At 57.5% G+C, this 19,160-nt stretch overlaps 1 protein-coding gene across 1 annotated transcript in view; it reads right to left on the bottom strand.

Moving 5' to 3' along the window:
• STIM1 (stromal interaction molecule 1) overlaps positions 1 to 19,160 on the bottom strand; it is a 64,065-nt gene that overhangs the window by 5,604 nt on the left and 39,301 nt on the right. The window contains 6 exon segments of the mRNA XM_068168552.1: positions 786 to 866; positions 3,296 to 3,531; positions 4,536 to 4,636; positions 6,170 to 6,337; positions 10,343 to 10,520; positions 17,280 to 17,457. Of these exon segments, the coding sequence (XP_068024653.1) occupies positions 786 to 866; positions 3,296 to 3,531; positions 4,536 to 4,636; positions 6,170 to 6,337; positions 10,343 to 10,520; positions 17,280 to 17,457 (942 nt within the window).

The following is a 19,160-nucleotide window of genomic DNA, read 5'->3' as shown; positions in this document are numbered from 1 at the left end:
ATGACTCTCTGCCTGTCCTCCTCCATCCCCTCATGGCCAACATTCCACCCAGGGAAGACTTCCAGCCCAAATCAGGAGGCTTGGTGGGTCTACCCTGTCTCCATGGACCTGTCATGAAGAGGTGGCACTGATAGAACCTGAGTGAAGAAGGATCCATGGGGAGGGACCTCAACCAGCAAGAATCTGCCCGGAGAAGGTGGGATGGGACCTTCAACACCTCCCTGGAGGTGCAGGATGAGGCCTTGAGCAACCCTGGGCTAGTGGGAGGTGTCCCTGCCCATGGCAGGGGGGTTGGAGCTGGATGACCTTCAAGATGCCTTCCAACCCAACCCCCTTCATGAATCAAAGCAACATGGTCACCTCCTCCTGGCCTTGAAGGCCACCTTGATGTCCCCCTCAGGGGCTAAAAGCAAGCAAAAAGAACCTTCTAGATTCCATCACTGGTGGTTGCTTTGGGTGTTTTTTTTTGAGGGGGTAGGGGGGAGACTAAACCCCCAACCAAGCAGATGGAGAACTTGAACTAAAAGAGCTTTTGATTCTTCTTCATCCCACCAGACTCTTCCCTTTGTTTCTTGTGGGGGGGAGAGGTGAGGTTAGTATAAAGGTTGTGATGATGAAACCCCCCCCAAAAAAAATGGCCAGCAGAGGACAATTCATTAGTTTGGGTTTGGTGCCAGCAAGGTGGGGTGGAAAAAATTGGTGAATGTCCCCCAAAGAGCAAAAAAAACCCCAAAGAAAGGTAGAAGAAGAGCCATAAGAAGAGGAGAACTGAAGAAGAACCAAACCAGGATATCTCCAGAGGGACTGATCTTCTGAGGACAAGGACGAGCGGTCACTGAACCTGCGCCCCAAGAGCCAGGCTGCATCTGGGGAGGGGGCAAGCAGGTGGAGGTGGGAGAGAGAGAGAAAAAAAAGGATTTACTGGGAGAACCAAATCAGGGCCACCAACATCTCCACAACTTCTAGAGGAGGAGAAAGGTCCAAAAAGTGGCCCCAGGCCCCTTGCAGGTGGCCATGGGGAGAGAGAGTGGTGGTGAACGGAGCCCAGAGAGTGGTGGTGAATGGTGCCACATCCAGCTGGCAGCCAGGCACTAGTGGTGTGCCCCAGGGATCAGTGCTGGGCCCCAGCCTGCTCAATCTCTTTATTGATGATCTGGAGGAGGGCATTGAGTCAGTGTGCAGATGACAGCAAGCTGGGGGCAGGAGTTGAGCTGTTAGAGGGTGGGAGAGCTCTGCAGAGGCACCTTGCCAGGCTGGGCAGATGGGCAGAGTCCAAGGGCATCAGATTGAACACATCCAAGTGCCAGGTGCTGCACATTGGCCACAACAACCCCAGGCAGTGCTCCAGGCTGGGGTCAGAGTGGCTGAGAGCAGCCAGGCAGAGAGGGACCTGGGGGTACTGGTTGAGAGGAGGCTGAACATGAGCCTGCAGTGTGCCCAGAGGGCCAAGAAGGCCAAGGGCATCCTGGCCTGCATCAGGAACAGTGTGGCCAGCAGGAGCAGGGAGGTCATCCTGCCCTGTACTCAGCACTGGTTAGGCCACACCTTGAGTGCTGTGTCCAGTTCTGGGCCCCTCAGGTTAAGAAGGACATTGAGATGCTGGAAGGTGTCCAGAGAAGGGCAACAGAGCTGGGGAGGGGTCTGGAGCACAGCCCTGTGAGGAGAGGCTGAGGGAGCTGGGCTTGCTTAGCCTGGAGACCTTCTTGCTCTCTCCAACTCCCTGAAGGGAGGTTGTAGCTAGCTGGGGGTTGGTCTCTTCTCCCAGGCAGCCAGCACCAGAACAAGAGGACACAGTCTCAAGCTGTGCCAGGGGAGGTTTAGGCTGGAGGTGAGGAGGAAGTTCTTCCCAGCAAGAGAGATTGGCCATAGGGATGTGCTGCCCAGGGAGGTGGTGGAGTCCCCATCCCTGGAGGTGTTCAGGAGGAGACTGGATGTGGCCCTTGGAACCATGGTTTAGCTGTCAGGAGGTGTTAGGTATTAGGTCATAAGTTGGACTTGATGATCTCTGAGGTCTTTTCCAACCTGGCTGATTCTAGGAGATGAGGAGAAAACAACTGATCTTTGGGGGGGGTTGGGATTAAGCTTACATTCAGGGAACTGAAGAGAAGGCCACAGAGATGATGTCTACAGCAGGGGGTTGGATGAGGTGACCTCAAAAGGTTCCTTCCAACCCAAAGCCTTCCAGGAATCTCTGGTTGGATGTTGACTCACCAGTAAAACCCAGCTTAGATTGAGCACTTCTGCTGGAGGCAGCAGCTCCTGACCAACCACCACCAGGGGTGGCCTGGCTCTGAGAGACAGTCCTGACCATGACCTAACACTGTGGGGTCACCTACAACTCAATATGGACAACCTCATTCCTCCTAATGTTATTTGAACTCATCCCTGGAACCAGCCCAGGTCAAGCTGGAGAAGGTTCTGAGCAACCTGCTCTGGTTAAAGAAGTTGAACTAGGTGAGGGTGGACTAAGTGACCTTAGGTGGTCCTTCCAACCCAAACCCTGCCATGACCCTGGGACAGAGCAGCTCAGCTGTGGTCTTTTCTGTCATTGTTCATCACAGAACTGTTGAGTTTAGTAGAGATCCTGGAGGTCCACCAAGTCTAGAAGCTCCCAAACCCACCACCAGTGCTAAGCAGGTTGGACTCAAGGCCCATCCAAGGTCTCATCCACCCAAACTATTCCATGATTCCAGGACAGAGCAGCTCAGCTGTGGATCTTCTCATTGCTCATCATAGAGCTGTTGAATTTGGAGGAGACCTTGGAAGTCCACCAAGTCTAGAAGCTCCTGAACCCACTACTGCTAAGCAGGTTGGATTCAAGGCCCAGCCCAGGACTCATCAACCCAAATCATTCCATGACTCTAGAACAGAGCAGCTCAGGTGTGGATCTTCTCTGCCACTGCTCATCACAGAACTGTTGAGGTTAGAAGAGACCTTGGAAGTCTACCAAGCCTAGAAGCTTCCAAACCCACCAGGTTAAACTCAAGGCCCAGCCCAGGTCTCATCAACCCAAACCATTCCATGACTTTAGGACAAAGCAGCTCAGCTGTGATCTTCTCTGTCACTGCTCATCACAGAACTGTTGAGGTTAGAAGAGACCTTGGAGATCCACCAAGTCTAGAAGCTCCCAAACCACCACTACCACTAAGCAGGTTAGACTCAAGGCCCATCCAAGGTCTCATCCACCCAAACCATTCCATGACTTGTTCTAGGAACCCATTTCTATGCTCCCAGGACCTCCTCCTCCAGGACCACCCCACCTTCTCAGCTTCCCCAGCAGGCGAGGGCCACCTACATTGGATGGACATGGGAGAGACGATCTCCTCATCCAGGTCATCCACATCATCAGTCATGATGAAGTGGGAAGGGTTGGGCCTTGGGGTACCCATCCAGCTGGGGTCAATGTTGAGGGCTGAAGCCAAGGTGTGGATCCCAGGGTTGTTGACTATCTGGAAGCCACAGAGGAGCTCAATCTGCTGCCAGCGATGGAGTCGTTCCCGCAAGGCTGCGGTCACCTCGCTCAGAGCTTGCCTGAGGTGGAAAACAAAGTGGACATGGAGTGGCTTGGGACTTGGGGGAGCTTTGAGGGCCCCCTTCCAACCCAAAGCCTTCCAGGATTCTTTGACACACCCCCCACCCCCCCCCCAAAAAAAAAAACCAACACCTTAAACCACCACCAGAAATGGTCTGAAATCGGGACAGAGGTGGTTGAGTGACCACCTAAGACCTGGAGAGGTCAAGGGTGCTGGGAAGAAGCTTCTCCAGGCATGTGGAGATGGCACACAGAAGATGGAGAGCTGGGGGAGAGAAACCTCCTGAAGGCCAAGCAGGGCAAGGGCAGGGTCCTGCCCCTGGGTAGGGACAACCTCCTGCAGCAGCACAGCCCAGGGGGAAACAGCTGCCAGGAGAAGGAGCTGGAGGTGCTGGGGGGCAAGGAGGTGCCCAGCAGCCAGCAAAATGCCCTGGGGGCCAAGGAGGTGTCTTGGGGGGGCATGGAGCAGAGTGTGAGCAGCAGCAGGGGCAGGGAGGTTCTGCTGCCCCTCAGCTCTGCCCTGGGGAGGCCACAGCTGCAGGGCTGGGGCCAGAGCTGGGCTGCCCAGGTCAGAGCCTGAGAGCTGCTACAGAGAGTCCAGGGGAGACTGCACCTCAAAATGAGGAGAGACTTCTTGGCTTGAGGGTGACCAAGGCCTGGCCCAGGCTGCCCAGAGAGGTTGTGGAGTCTCTGTCTCTGGAGAGCTCCCAACCCCAACCTGGCCATGGTGCCTCTGGGGCAAGCTGCTGGGGGTACCCCTGGCCTGGCTGAGCTCCAGAGGTCCCTTCCCACCACCACTAGCACCACGCTGGGTTTCTGCTTTCACAGTGCTGAAGTCACTGTTTGGAAGGCTCAATCCCATCCTTAGCTAACTCAAGTGCAGAGAAATTCATCCAGATGAGCTGAAGAAGCTCATCTGCTGCTGCTGTCCACTTGTGTCTATCCCAGGAGAGGTCTAACAGGGTTGGCCAGGAGCAAGAGAAGCTTTGAGCTGGGTACTCACTTGGCAGTCAAGATCTTGTGGTCCACATCATCTAGAGAGGAGCTGTGGGCCACATGGAAGGTCCCAAACAAGGTGTTCCTCTTCTTCTTGATTTTCTCAGCCTGAAACATCAACAGAAAGAGGTCACAGGAGGAGGACAATCTGATGGTGTCTCCAGAAGAAAAACATCCTAAAAGGGTGGAGACTAAAAGAAGATCCAGAGAGGTTTGGAGACTCCAAAAGTGCTGAGAACTGGGAGGTTCTTCCTCCTGACACAAAGAGTCACGAGTTCACCAACAGCTTGGAGGCTTCTTAGAGGCCTCTTGGTCCTCCGTAGTTGTTCTGCTGCTTTCTCAAGGGTCAGAGGGAGCTCAACCAGCTCTTTGTCCAACCCTGGTTTCTCCTTCTCCTGAGTAAAGCCTCAGGAGAAGGTTGCTAAAGTACTTGGGTTGGTGGTTTAGGTTGGGCCACTTTCATCTTCTCCTTGGAGGGACAAAAGTGTCCACAAAGAGCTCCTCACTGTGGTTGGAGATCTTCAGCCTGGAGAAGGTTCCAAGAAGAGCTTCTGGTGGCTTTTCAGTGCTTAAAGAGGCTGAGAAGAAAGCTGGGGACAGCCATCTGAGCTGGGCAGGACAAAGGGGGGATGGTGGGAGCTGGGGAGGCCACAGCTGCACCTTAAAGGTCTTCTCCAACCAAAACCATTCCATGAAACATTAAAACCTTCAGAATGAAACCAGACTGGAGGCAGATGGAGATCCCTCTGCTGCCAGCTGCCACCACTCTGCATGTCCCCAGGGACAACCACGTGTTCCAGCACATCCCCCACACTTCCACTGTGTCTCAGAAGCATCCTGGCACAAGTAGGACCACCGAGATGACTCAGCTCCACCACAAGAAACCTCCTTGCCTGGTCATAGAGCAGGGATCATGAGGAACAGCTTCCAAACCTGCTCAGTGCCCACCCATGGCAGCTCCAGAAGGGATTAAAGCTCTGAACCTTCTCAAGGCTCCAAGCAGTGGTAGATAACAACCCAAGAGGTGGTTCCTGGTGGTCACTTCAACCTCTGCTTCTACCTTCTGTGGTGCACTTTTTAGGGTGTCAGGGAGTGATAGGACTGGGGGGGATGAAGCAGAACTAGAAGTGGGGAGATTCAGATTGGATGTGAGGAAGAAGTTCTTCCCCATGGGGGTGGTGAGAGCCTGGCACAGGTTGCCCAGGGAGGTGGTGGAAGCCTCATGCCTGTAGAGTTTTTAAGGCCAGGCTGGAGGTGTCCCTGCCCCTGGCAGGGGGCTTGGGACTGGCTGAGCCTTGAGGTCCCTTCCAACCCTGACCATTCCATGAGGGCTGTTTGGTACCTCTGGTGCTTCTCCAGTGGCTTGAGGACCACCAGCCTGAAGCTTGCTGGTGGCTCAAGGACGAAGGAGTGAAGCTGGAGAGAGGAACTGGATCAATCCTCCAACACCTTGAGCTCCTCCAGCTGAGTGCCCTCTGCAGAGGACAGCTCCTCCCTCCCCAGCTACCACACCCTTGGGGCTTAGCAGAGTTGGGTTTGGGTTGGGGGTTGGAACTGGCTGAGTCTTGAGGTCCCTTCCAACCCTGCCCCCTGATTCTCTGCTTCCATCTGCTCATTCAGGGAGGGAAGTGCAGCTCTCACCCCTTCCTTGGCCACCAGCAGCTGCTTCTCAGCGTTCTGCTTCTTGATGTTGTAGTACTGCACCTCCACCTCGTGGGTCAGCTGCAGCCACTTCTGCAGGGCCTCAGGAGCTGCCCAGCTGCAGTGGGACTCTAGCTCCTTCTCAGCGTTCTTCAGGGCCATGCGGACCTGCAGCACAACCACAGAATCCATTTCAGGGGCTGGAAGGGTCCTCAAAAGCTCCTCCAGTCCAACCCCCCCTGCCAGAGCAGGATCACCTGCACCAGGTGACACAGAACCAAGCAAGGGAGGTTGCAGCACTGCTGGGGGCAACCTGGGCCCTGCCAGCGAGGTTCTCTCCACCCCCAGCAGCTGCCAGAGCACAGCTTGGAAGGCAGGAGCAGAAAGCCGAGGGCCAGGGGGGATGGAGCTGTAACCAAGCTGGGGCTGCTGGAAGGAGACCCTGCCTGTGGCAGGGAAGGGGTTCAACATGGATGTCTTTAAGGTGTCTTCAACCCAACCCATTCCAGGATTCCAGGATCTTAAAGGGTGCCTTCAAGCCAACCCACTCCATGATCCCACCACCCATCAACCTAACCCATTCCAGGAGCTTTGAAGGTCCCACCAACCCAACCCACTCCATGGTTCCATGACTTTTGAAGGTACCTCCAACCCAACCCATTCCATGGTTCCATCACCTTGGAAGCTGCCATCAACCCAATCCATTCCATGGTACCATCACCTTGGAAGCTTCCATCAACCCAACCCATTCCATGGTTCCATCATCTTGGAAGCTGACATCAACCCAACCCATTCCATGGTTCCATCACTCTTGAAGGTCTCTTCAACTCAAGCCAACACATTCTATGGCCTTGGAGAGTGCCTCCAACCCATTCCATGATTCTGTGACCTTGGAAGGTCCTTCAACCCAATCCATGATTCCATGATCTTTAGGGTCCCATCAAACCAATCCATTCCATAATTCCATGACCCTTGAAGATGCCTCCAAACCAAACCATTCCATGACTCCATGACCTCAGAAGGTGCCCTCAACCCAACCCATCCCATGACCTTTGAAGGTGCCTCCAAACCAAACCATTCCAAGATCCCATGATCTTTGGAGGTGCCTTCAACCCAACCCATTCCATGACTCTGTGACCTTTGGAGGTGCCTTCAACTTTAGACCACAACTTTGACCACAATCCACAAGCATCTGGGGTTGAAGGACTCTAGAGGACAAGCAAGCAGGAGATCCAGCACTGGGGATGTGGGGTTGAGGAGCACTGGGAACACTGAGAGGAATAACCATGGAAAGGTGGAAAAGGGAAGTGGTGAAGAACATTCAAGGAACAAAGGTGGAGATGAGCCAGCAGACCAAACCAGAAACCATCCTGGTTCTCCAGGGACATCAACACCTTGAGTGTCTCCAACCTCCTGTGAAGATCTCTAAGCTGCCTGCTCAAAGAGGCCCTGGGGGGATTGGTGTCAGAGGCTGGAGAGGAGGCAGGGGGTGCCCAGGTGGGCAAGGAGGGCAGCAGCAGCCTGGGCTGGAGCAGCAATGGGGTGGGCAGCAGGAGCAGGGCAGGGATTGTGCCCCTGGGCTGGGCACTGGGGAGCCCACAGCTGCAAGCCTGGGGGCAGGCTTGGGACCTCCCTGCCAGGAGGACCTTGAGGGCTGGAGCAGGACCAGAGCAGGGCAAGGAAGCTGGGGAGGGGTCAGGGGAAGGAGGAGAAGGCTGTGGAGAAGTTGTGAGGAGCAGCTGAGGGCCCTGGGGGGGTTGAGGCTGCAGCAGAGGAGGCTGAGGGGAGACCTTGTGGCTCTCTGCAGCTCCCTGAGAGCAGCTTGCAGCCAGCTGGGGCTCAAGGGCTGCTCCTGAGGGCTGGGCAAGAGGAGATGGCCTCAGGTTGTGGCAGGGGAGGTTGAGCTTGGCCCTGAGGAGCAATTGGTGCCCCTTGAGGAGCAATTGGTGCCCCTTGAGGGGTGCCCAGGCCTATGGCAGGCTGCCCAGGGCAGTGGTGGTGTCCCCATGGCTGGAGGGGTTGGGAAGGTGTGGAGCTGTGGTGCTGAGGGCCATGGGGTGGTGGTGCCTGTGGGCAGTGCTGGGCTCCATGCTTGGACTCCACCAGCCTGGAGGTCTTCTCCAGCACAACTCCTTCCATCAGTCTCTTATTGCTCTCTGGGTCTGAGGCCCTGGGTGTGTCCCTGGGCTGGAGAAGGTTGACCAAGCAAGGTCTGAAGAAGCCATTCTGGATGAGTGCCACCAGGCTGCTTCTCCATCTCCCATCTAGGAGCTTCCAACCCCTCCAGTGGGACTCAAGTGATGCAGAAGGTCTTGGGTTTAGTCTTCCTCATGGTGCCACCAAGTGGAGCAACCCAGTCCCAGTGGGGTCAGTGGGAGTGAGTGGTTAATGTTGGGTGTGGTCAACATCTCACTGGCTTGGTGCTGGGGTTACAACCACACAGGGTGGGGTCAGGTGGGCACAACCAATACTCACCTGGGCACTGGAGACCTCCTGAGAACCTCTGGGAAACAACAGAGTGGTTAAAGTCACCTCTGGCTTTCCAGGCCTTAACTGGTGGAAGGTGGTAAGGGGGAAAGAAAGGGCTGGGAACCTGTCTTCTGCAGGAACCTTCTCCACAGCCTTCCCCTCAAACCCTCTCCACAAAGGTTCTCCACTAACCTTGTCCATAGCCTTCTCAAGCCCCCTCCACAAAGATGCATCTCAGGGACTTCATGGGGAGGCCGGAGGAGCAGTTAGGAGAAGGCTCTTGTATGATGGGACCAAAATCTGGTGACAGAGACCTGGGGGTGTCTGAGCTGTTGGTGTGTAGCTGGAGAGAAGAGGAGCCAGAGGGTGCCCAGGTGGGCAAGGAGGGCAGCAGCAGCCTGGGCTGGAGCAGCAATGGGGTGGGCAGCAGGAGCAGGGCAGGGATTGTGCCCCTGGGCTGGGCACTGGGGAGCCCACAGCTGCAAGCCTGGGGGCAGGCTTGGGCCTTCCCTGCCAGGAGGACCTTGAGGGCTGGGGCAGGGCCAGAGCAGGGCAAGGAAGCTGGGGAGGGGTCTGGGGAAGGAGGAGAAGGCTGTGGAGAAGTTGTGAGGAGCAGCTGAGGGCCCTGGGGGGGTTGAGGCTGCAGCAGAGGAGGCTGAGGGGAGACCTTGTGGCTCTCTGCAGCTCCCTGAGAGCAGCTTGCAGCCAGCTGGGGCTCAAAGGCTGCTCCTGAGGGCTGGGCCAAGAGGAGATGGCCTCAGGTTGTGGCAGGGGAGGTTGAGCTTGGCCCTGAGGAGCAATTTGTGCTCCTTGAGGGGTGCCCAGGCCTGTGGCAGGCTGCCCAGGGCAGTGCAGGGCTTTGGAAGCTGTGGAGCTGTGGTGCTGAGGGCCATGGGGTGGTGGCGCTGGGGCAGTGCTGAGGCCATGCTTCGCCACTATCACCTTGGAGCTCTTCTCCAACCCATTCCATGATGGCTCCAAGCTCAGTCCCTCTCCTGCAGCACAAGCTGGGATGCTGCTGCAGTGGTACCACATTGCTCTCAAGACATCTCCATGGCCCCTAGCACCCAGGACACAGTAAGCTCTGTGAAAGTCATCTCCAACCTCAATGACTCTCTGTGTAGCTCTCTACAGGGGTTTGGACTGGATGACCTTTGAAGGCGCCTTAAACCCAACCCATCCCATGATTCTGTCACCTTTGAGGGTGCCTTCAAGCCAAACCCTTTCATCATTCCATGACCTCTGAAGATCTCTCAACCCAACCCATTCTATGTTTCCATGATCTTTGAAAGTCCCATCCAAGCCAAAGCATTCCATGCTTCCATGACCTTGGAAGGTGCCTCCAAGGCCAACCCCTTCCATGACCTTGGAAGGTGTCTCCAGGCCAACCCCTTCCATGACCTTGGAAGGTGCCTTCAGGCCAACCCCTTCCATGACCTTGGAAGGTGTCTCCAGGCCAACCCCTTCCATGACCTTGGAAGGTGCCTTCAGGCCAACCCCTTCCCGACCTTTGCAGGTGCCTCAACCCCACCCACCCCCACCCCGCTTTGCATGAAGCCCACACAAGAAACCTTTGCCCCTTTCTCTCCACAAGGAGAAGCAAGGCTTGAAGGAGTTTTGAGTTCTCTACCACCACCACCACAGGTCACAGCAAGCTGAAGCAGCATGAGGGGGGCCCAAGAAGGGAGCTGGGTGAGGACCCACCTGCTCCAGCTCCTGCTCAGCGTATTTCTGCCTGCTGAGCTCATTCTCGGTGCCCTCCCGGAGCTCTCGCAGCCTGTGGGCCTCCTGCTTGGCAATGCTGATCTCATCCTGGAGCTTCTTCTCCAGGTGGACCTTTTCCACCTCCACAGAGCGATGCTCTTCCTGGGCCTTCTGCAACCTGCAGGGCACAGAGAGAGAGAGCAAGAAGCCAACGGTGGGAAGGGCTGGAGAGAGGAGGAAGGGGCTCAGAGGCCAGCAACCACAGCAGGGTTGGGCTGACTGGATCTGGCCTGATGGCAACAGAGGGCCTGGGAGGATGGAGGAGAGGCTGTCAGGAGGAGGAGGAGGAGGAGGAGGAGGAGAGGCTGTCAGGAGGAGGAGGAGGAGGAAGAGGAGGAGGAGAGGCTGTCAGGAGGAGGAGGAGGAGGAGGAGGAGGAGAGGCTGTCAGGAGGAGGAGGAGGAGGAGAGGCTGTCAGGAGGAGGAGGAGGAGGAGAGGCTGTCAGGAGGAGGAGGAGGAGGAGGAGGAGGAGGAGGAGGAGGAGAGGCTGTCAGGAGGAGGAGGAGGAGGAGGAGGAGGAGGAGAGGCTGTCGAGGAGGAGGAGGAGGAGGAGGAGGAGGAGGAGGAGAGGCTGTCGAGGAGGAGGAGGAGGAGGAGGAGGAGGAGGAGAGGCTGTCGAGGAGGAGGAGGAGGAGGAGGAGGAGGAGAGGCTGTCAGGAGGAGGAGGAGGAGGAGGAGAGGCTGTCAGGAGGAGGAGGAGGAGGAGGAGAGGCTGTCAGGAGGAGGAGGAGGAGGAGGAGAGGCTGTCAGGAGGAGGAGGAGGAGGAGAGGCTGTCAGGAGGAGGAGGAGGAGGAGGAGAGGCTGTCAGGAGGAGGAGGAGGAGGAGGAGAGGCTGTCAGGAGGAGGAGGAGGAGAGGCTGTCAGGAGGAGGAGGAGGAGAGGCTGTCAGGAGGAGGAGGAGGAGAGGCTGTCAGGAGGAGGAGGAGGAGGAGGAGAGGCTGTCAGGAGGAGGAGGAGGAGGAGGAGGAGAGGCTGTCAGGAGGAGGAGGAGGAGGAGGAGGAGAGGCTGTCAGGAGGAGGAGGAGGAGGAGGAGGAGAGGCTGTCAGGAGGAGGAGGAGGAGGAGGAGGAGAGGCTGTCAGGAGGAGGAGGAGGAGGAGGAGGAGAGGCTGTCAGGAGGAGGAGGAGGAGGAGGAGGAGAGGCTGTCAGGAGGAGGAGGAGGAGGAGGAGGAGAGGCTGTCAGGAGGAGGAGGAGGAGGAGGAGGAGAGGCTGTCAGGAGGAGGAGGAGGAGGAGGAGGAGAGGCTGTCAGGAGGAGGAGGAGGAGGAGGAGGAGAGGCTGTCAGGAGGAGGAGGAGGAGGAGGAGGAGAGGCTGTCAGGAGGAGGAGGAGGAGGAGGAGGAGAGGCTGTCAGGAGGAGGAGGAGGAGGAGGAGGAGAGGCTGTCAGGAGGAGGAGGAGGAGGAGGAGGAGAGGCTGTCAGGAGGAGGAGGAGGAGGAGGAGGAGAGGCTGTCAGGAGGAGGAGGAGGAGGAGGAGGAGAGGCTGTCAGGAGGAGGAGGAGAGGCTGTCAGGAGGAGGAGGAGGAGGAGAGGCTGTCAGGAGGAGGAGGAGGAGGAGAGGCTGTCAGGAGGAGGAGGAGGAGGAGAGGCTGTCAGGAGGAGGAGGAGGAGGAGAGGCTGTCAGGAGGAGGAGGAGGAGGAGAGGCTGTCAGGAGGAGGAGGAGGAGGAGAGGCTGTCAGGAGGAGGAGGAGGAGGAGAGGCTGTCAGGAGGAGGAGGAGGAGGAGAGGCTGTCAGGAGGAGGAGGAGGAGGAGAGGCTGTCAGGAGGAGGAGGAGGAGGAGAGGCTGTCAGGAGGAGGAGGAGGAGGAGAGGCTGTCAGGAGGAGGAGGAGGAGGAGAGGCTGTCAGGAGGAGGAGGAGGAGGAGAGGCTGTCAGGAGGAGGAGGAGGAGGAGAGGCTGTCAGGAGGAGGAGGAGGAGGAGAGGCTGTCAGGAGGAGGAGGAGGAGGAGAAGGAGGAGAGGCTGTCAGGAGGAGGAGGAGGAGGAGAAGGAGGAGAGGCTGTCAGGAGGAGGAGGAGGAGGAGAAGGAGGAGAGGCTGTCAGGAGGAGGAGGAGGAGGAGAAGGAGGAGAGGCTGTCAGGAGGAGGAGGAGGAGGAGAAGGAGGAGAGGCTGTCAGGAGGAGGAGGAGGAGGAGAAGGAGGAGAGGCTGTCAGGAGGAGGAGGAGGAGGAGAAGGAGGAGAGGCTGTCAGGAGGAGGAGGAGGAGGAGAAGGAGGAGAGGCTGTCAGGAGGAGGAGGAGGAGGAGAGGCTGTCAGGAGGAGGAGGAGAGGCTGTCAGGAGGAGGAGGAGAGGCTGTCAGGAGGAGGAGGAGGAGGAGGAGGAGGAGGAGAGGCTGTCAGGAGGAGGAGGAGGAGGAGGAGGAGGAGGAGGAGGAGAGGCTGTCAGGAGGAGGAGGAGGAGGAGGAGGAGGAGGAGAGGCTGTCAGGAGGAGGAGGAGGAGGAAGAGGAGGAGGAGAGGCTGTCAGGAGGAGGAGGAGGAGGAAGAGGAGGAGGAGAGGCTGTCAGGAGGAGGAGGAAGAGGAGGAGGAGAGGCTGTCAGGAGGAGGAGGAGGAGGAAGAGGAGGAGGAGAGGCTGTCAGGAGGAGGAGGAGGAGGAGGAGAGGCTGTCAGGAGGAGGAGGAGGAGGAGGAGAGGCTGTCAGGAGGAGGAGGAAGAGGAGGAGAGGCTGGCAGGAGGAGGAGGAGGCGGTGGAGAGGCTGGCAGGAGGAGGGGGGCCTGGATCTGGACTACCTAGGAAGTCAAGGAGAAAGTTCCCCATGGTCAAGAAGAGATGAGGAGATCCTGGGAAGATCAGAAGGTCCCAGAAAGAGCAGGATACCAAGAAAGATCTGGAGAGCCTGAAAAGAGCAGGAGAGCCTAGAAAGATCCAGGCATCATTCTGTGATCTTGGATCTGGGACTACCTGGGAAGTCAAGGAGAAAGCTCCCCATGGTCAAGAAGAGATGAGGAGGTCCTGGGAAGATCCAGAGATCTTGAAAGGCCAGAAGATCTTGAAAAGATCAATGTATCCTGGAAAGAGCAGGAGATCCTAGAAGGTTCAGAAGATCTTGGCTCTGGGACTACCTGGGTAGTCAAGGAGAAAGCTCCCCATGGTTAAGAAGAGATCAGGAGGCCCTGGGAAGAGCAGGAGGCCCTGGCCCACCTGGGAATTCAAGGAGAAAGTTCCATGGTAAAGAAGAGATCAGGAGGTCTTGGGAAGGGCAAGAGGCCCTGGGAAGGGCAGAAGGCCCTGGACCTGCACATCCTGGGAAGTCAAGGAGACAGTTCCCCATGGTCAAGAAGTCAAATTGGCAACTCCAGGGTCCAAGCTTTGCTTCACTGATTCCCAATTTCCCAAAGAACCTCCAAGATGCCCTTCAGAAAGCCCCAAATTCACCTCAGTTTTCAGTCTTCCTCAACATCTTCATCATCAGCCTGGATGAAGGCAAAGAATTCAACCAGTCTGATAGGACCAGACTGGGAGCAGTGGGCACAGCCCTCAGGGGCTGTGCTGGCAGCCAGGGAGCCCTGGGCAGGCTGAGAGCTGGGGGAGAGGAACCTCCTGAAGGCCAAGCAGAGCAAGGGCAGGGTCCTGCCCCTGGGCAGGGACAACCTCCTGCAGCAGCACAGCCCAGGGGGAGCTGCTGGGGAGCAGCTGCCAGAAGAAGGAGCTGGGGGTGCTGGGGGGCAAGGAGGTGCCCAGCAGCCAGCAAGGTGCCCTGGGGGCCAAGGAGGTCTCCTAGGGAGCATAGAGCAGAGTGTGAGCAGCAGCAGGGGCAGGGAGGTTCTGCTGTCCCTCTGCTCTGCCCTGGGGAGGACACAGCTGCAGTGCTGGGGGACAAGAGGCTGTGGCTGAGATGTTCTGAGTGGTGCCCAAAGACAGACCAAGGGACAACAAGTGGAACCCAAGAGATTCCACCTGAAGGTGAGGAGAAATTACTTGGCTTTGAAGCCCACCCTCCAGGCTGGGGGCAGAGGGACTGGGAAGTGCCTGGGGGGACAGGCCCTGAGGGGGTTGGTGTCAGAGGCTGGAGAAGAGCCAGGGAGTGCACAGGGTGGGCAAGGAGGGCAGCAGCAGCCTGGGCTGGAGCAGCAATGGTGTGGGCAGCAGGAGCAGGGCAGGGATTGTGCCCCTGGACTGGGCACTGGGGAGCCCACAGCTGCAAGCCTGGGGGCAGGGTTGGGACCTCAGTGCCAGAAGGTCATTGAGGGCTGGAGCAGGGCCAGAGCAGGGCAAGGAAGCTGGGGAGGGGTCTGGGGAAGGAGGAGAAGGCTCTGGAGAAGTTGTGAGGAGCAGCTGAGGGAGCTGGAAAGGCTCTAGATGCCTTCTGGAGGTCTGTCCAGCACCAGCTTTTGATGAAGCAGGCAAGGAGGTGACTTCACAGCCTGGGCTGCAGCAAGACAAGTGTGGCCAGCAGGGCCAGGGAGGTGAGTCTCCCTGTCTGCTCTATTCTGGTGAGACCCCACCTGGGGCACTGTGTCCAGTTCTGGAGCCTCTATTAACAAGAAGGATCTGGAGGTGCTGGAAGGGGTCCAGAGCAGGGCCACGAGAAGGAGAAGAGGGCTGGAGCTGCTCTGCCATGAGGACAGCCTGAGGGAGTTGGGGTTGTGCAGTCTGGAGAAGAGAAGGCTCCCAGGAGACCTTCTTGTGGCCTTCCAGGATCTGCAGGGGGCTACAGGAAAGCTGGGGAGGGACTCTTGAGGGTGTCAGGGAGGGATAGGACTGGGGGGGGTGGAGCAAAACGAGAAGTGGGGAGACTCAGTTTGGATGTGAGGAAGAAGTTCTATCCCATGAGGGTGGTGAGAGCCTGACACAGGTTGCCCAGGGAGGTGGTGGAAGCCTCATGCTTGTAGAGTTTTTAAGGCCAGGCTGGAGGTGTCCCTGCCCCTGGCAGGGGGCTTGGGACTGGCTGAGCCTTGAGGTCCCTTCCAACCCTGACCATTCCATGAGGGCTGTTTGGTACCTCTGGTGCTTCTCCAGTGGCTTGAGGACCACCAGCCTGAAGCTTGCTGGTGGCTCAAGGACGAAGGAGTGAAGCTGGAGAGAGGAACTGGATCAATCCTCCAACACCTTGAGCTACTCCAGATGAGTGCCCTCTGCAGAGGACAACTCCTCCCTCCCCAGCTACCACACCCTGGGCTTAGCAGAGTTGGTTTTGGGTTTCTTCCTGGCTTTAGGGCATTAAGTGAACTCCTGCAGCTCATCTCCTTGGGCAGGTGGCTTTGTCCTCAGCTGAAGGCCTCAAGGTCATTCTCCCACACAACACATTTAAAGCAGCCTCCAGGTGGACCCCCAGCTGTGACCTGCTCTTTGGGGACTTCCAGAAGACACTATCCTGGACACAGCTAGGTCCATCTGGTAGCACCTGGACACATCTTGACCTGGAGGATGGAGAAACCTCCTCCAACCTTCTGGTTGGAGGAACACAAGAAGACCTTTTCCTTTGGGCTAGGGCCAACCTCTTGTCTACAGGACACAAAGCTCCATCCAACCAGCTATGGAGAAGAGGCCACCTTGGACTTCATTCCATCACCAAGAGAAGCAGGAAGCAGATCAGAGATCCACCACAGTGCCAGGGGAACATCTCCAGCTTGGCAGCATCACCTTGGACTTCATCTACTGGGAAGTGTGGCCAGCAGGTCAAGAGAGCTCTGGTGGGACCTCACCTGCAGTGCTGGAGCAGCTCTGGAGGGCTCAGCACAGGCAGGGAGCTGCTGGGGCAGGGCCAGAAGAGGCCACAGCCATGCTGGGAGGACTGGAAGGACTCTGCTGGGTCCCCAGGCTGGCAGAACTGGGGGGGGCCCAGCCTGGAGAAGGCTCCAGGGAGACCTTCTGGTGGCCTGGCAGGGCTGGAAGGGGCCCAGGACCAAGCTGGGCACAGAGTTTGGAGCAAGAGCTGTGGGGCCAGGCCAAGGGGGGATGGTTTGGAGCTCCAAGAGAGAAGATCTGGAGTAGATCTGAGGAAGTTCTTGAGCAGGAGGCTGGGGAGAGCCTGGTTGAGGTCAGGCAGAGAGCTGGGAGCTGCCCCCTGGCTGGCAGTAGCCCAGGGCAGGTTGTTTGGGGCTCTGAGCTCTGCCTGGGGCTGTCCCTGCTGGCTGCAGGGGCTTGGGCTGGGTGACCTTGGAAGGTGCCTTCAACCCAAACTGGAAGCCAGGAGGTTCTATCAGGAGAAATTTGTTGGCTTTGAGGATGGTGGAGGCCTGGAGCAGGCTGCCCAGTGAGGCTGTGGAGTCTCCTTTTCTGGAGAGCTTCCAACCCTCCCTAAGAAGTCCAAAGTAACTCCTAGCTCAAGCATCCTGCTGGCCCTGGGCAAGCTGCTGTGGATGACCCTAGTCCTAGTATTGGACTGGGTGAGCTCCAGAGGTCCCTTCCCACCACCACCACCATGCTGAGGCTCTGGACCAAGTGGTTCACGTGACCAACGACCTCAAGCTGCATCAGGGGAGGTTGAGCTTGGCCCTGAGGAACAATTTGTGCCCCTTGAGGCTTGTCCAGGCCTGTGGCAGGCTGCCCAGGGCAGTGGTGGAGTCCCCATGGCTGGGGGGACTGGAAGCTGTGGAGCTGAGGGCCACGGGGGGGTGGTGCTCTGGGGGCAGTGCTGGAGCCATGGTTGGACTCCATCGCCTTGAAGGTCTTCTCCAGCCCAACCCATACCATCATTCTATGATTGCCCTCTGGGTCTGAGGCCCTGGCTGTGCCTCTGGGCTGCAGGAGGCTGACCAAGCAAGGTCTGAAAAAGCCATTCTCGGGTGAGTCCCACCAAGGCTGCTTCTCCATCTCACACCTAACTTGTTAGGTTTGGCAGGGACCCTCCCACCAGGATCACCCAGCTCCAACTCGAAGGAAAGCCCTTGAGAGATGCCTGCTCCAAAGGGGCTGGAGGCTTCCAAACCTACCTTTCTTGGAGGTCATGGAGAGATTGCTCAGCCCTGTGGAGGCCCTCGAGGTCTTTCATCATCTTCTTCATGTGCTCCTTGGAGTAGCGGTTCTGGATGTAGGCAAACCAGCAGCCTCCCACCCCGATGACGATGGAGACCACCAGCATGAAGTCCTTCAGGTGGTTGTGGCGAGTCACTGCAAGGCCAGCAGAGATGCTCAGCACTCAGGGAATCACAGTACAGAACACGTGAACCAGGATGGAAAAGACCTTTGGAGACCGGCCAGTCCAACCTCTCGCCCACCACCTTCTAAGGTGAGACCACAGCTGGAGCTCTGTGTCCAGCTCTGGAGCCTCTGTTCCAGGAAGGTGCTGGAAGGTGTCCAGAGCAGGGGCACAAAGATGAGCAGAGGGCTGGAGCTGCTCTGCTATGAGGACAGACTGAGGGAGTTGGGGTTGTGCAGTCTGGAGAAGAGAAGGCTCCCAGGAGACCTTCTTGTGGCCTTCCAGGATCTGCAGGGGGCTCCAGGAAAGCTAGGGAGGGACTTTTGAGGGTGTCAGGGAGGGATAGGACTGGGGGGGATGGAGCAGAACTAGAAGTGGGGAGACTCAGATTGGATGTGAGGAAGAAGTTCTTGCCCATGAGGGTGGTGAGAGCCTGGCACAGGTTGCCCAGGGAGGTGGTGGAAGCCTAATCCCTGGAGGTGTTGAAGGCCAGGCTGGAGGTGGCTGTGAGCAGCCTGCTCTGATGTGAGGTGACCCTGCCCATGGCAGGGGGGTTGGGACTGGCTGAGCCTTGAGGTCCTTTCCAACCCTGACAATCCTAAGAGTCTATACTCAACTCAACCATGGCACTGAGGGCCTCATCCAGGCTCTTTTTTAAACACTTCCAGGGGTGGTGACTCCACTACCTCCCTGGGCAGCCCATCCCAGTGGCCACTCAGGGTTGGCAGGGACCTTTCTTCCAACACCAGAAGACATCCAGCCAGCATCTTCACCATAGAACCATAGCAACATTCAGGTTGGAAGAGACCCTCAGGACCACCAATCCAACCCAGAACCTGCTCTGCAAAGTTCAGCCCTAAACCACAGCCCCAAGCACCACATCCAAACCCCCCTGAAACACATCCAGGCTTGGGGACTCCACCACCTCCCTGGGCAGCACAGTCCACTCCCTGACCACTCTGTGCTGGGGGAAAGGTTTTTTCCTACTTGTGGTAGAAGTCTCCCACTGGACAGTTATCTCCTATAAGATTGGTTGTACCAAAACAATCCTTCTCCTCTCTTTTCACTTCTTTGCTCTGGAGAGATCCTAACTTGCTTCTGCTTGTCCTTGGCTGCATTGTTTTGGTTAAGTCTAACAAGCAACTTTCCCTGCTTCTTTCTCTTCTCCCTTTTGGACAGAAGGGGGTCTGGGTAGGCAGGGAAGGAGAATCATGGACTGGGCAGGGTTGGAAGGGATCTCAAAGCTCAGCCAGTCCCAACCCCCCTGCCATGGGCAGGGACACCTCACATCAGAGCAGGCTGCTCACAGCCACCTCCAGCCTGGCCTTCAACACCTCCAGGGATGAGGCTTCCACCACCTCCCTGGGCAACCTGTGCCAGGCTCTCACCACCCTCATGGGGAAGAGCATAGAATAGAACAGGACAGGACTAGACTAGACGAACCAGGTTGGAAGAGACCTTTGAGACTGAGTCCAACCTATCCCCCAACAGCATCTAATCAACTAACCCATGGCACCAAGCTCCCCATCCAGTCTCCTCCTGAACACCTCCTGGGATGGGGACTCCACCACCTCCCTGGGCAGCACATCCCTATGGCCAATCTCTCTTGCTGGGAAGAACTTTCTCCTCACCTCCAGCCTAAACCTCCCCTGGCACAGCTTGAGACTGTGTCCTC

The sequence above is a fragment of the Melanerpes formicivorus genome, unplaced genomic scaffold (assembly GCF_026170545.1).
Source record: "Melanerpes formicivorus ecotype bairdi unplaced genomic scaffold, bMelFor1.0.p_v2 SCAF_141, whole genome shotgun sequence".
NCBI classification, from domain to species: domain Eukaryota; kingdom Metazoa; phylum Chordata; class Aves; order Piciformes; family Picidae; genus Melanerpes; species Melanerpes formicivorus.
This window is presented reverse-complemented; position numbering and strand designations above follow the sequence as displayed.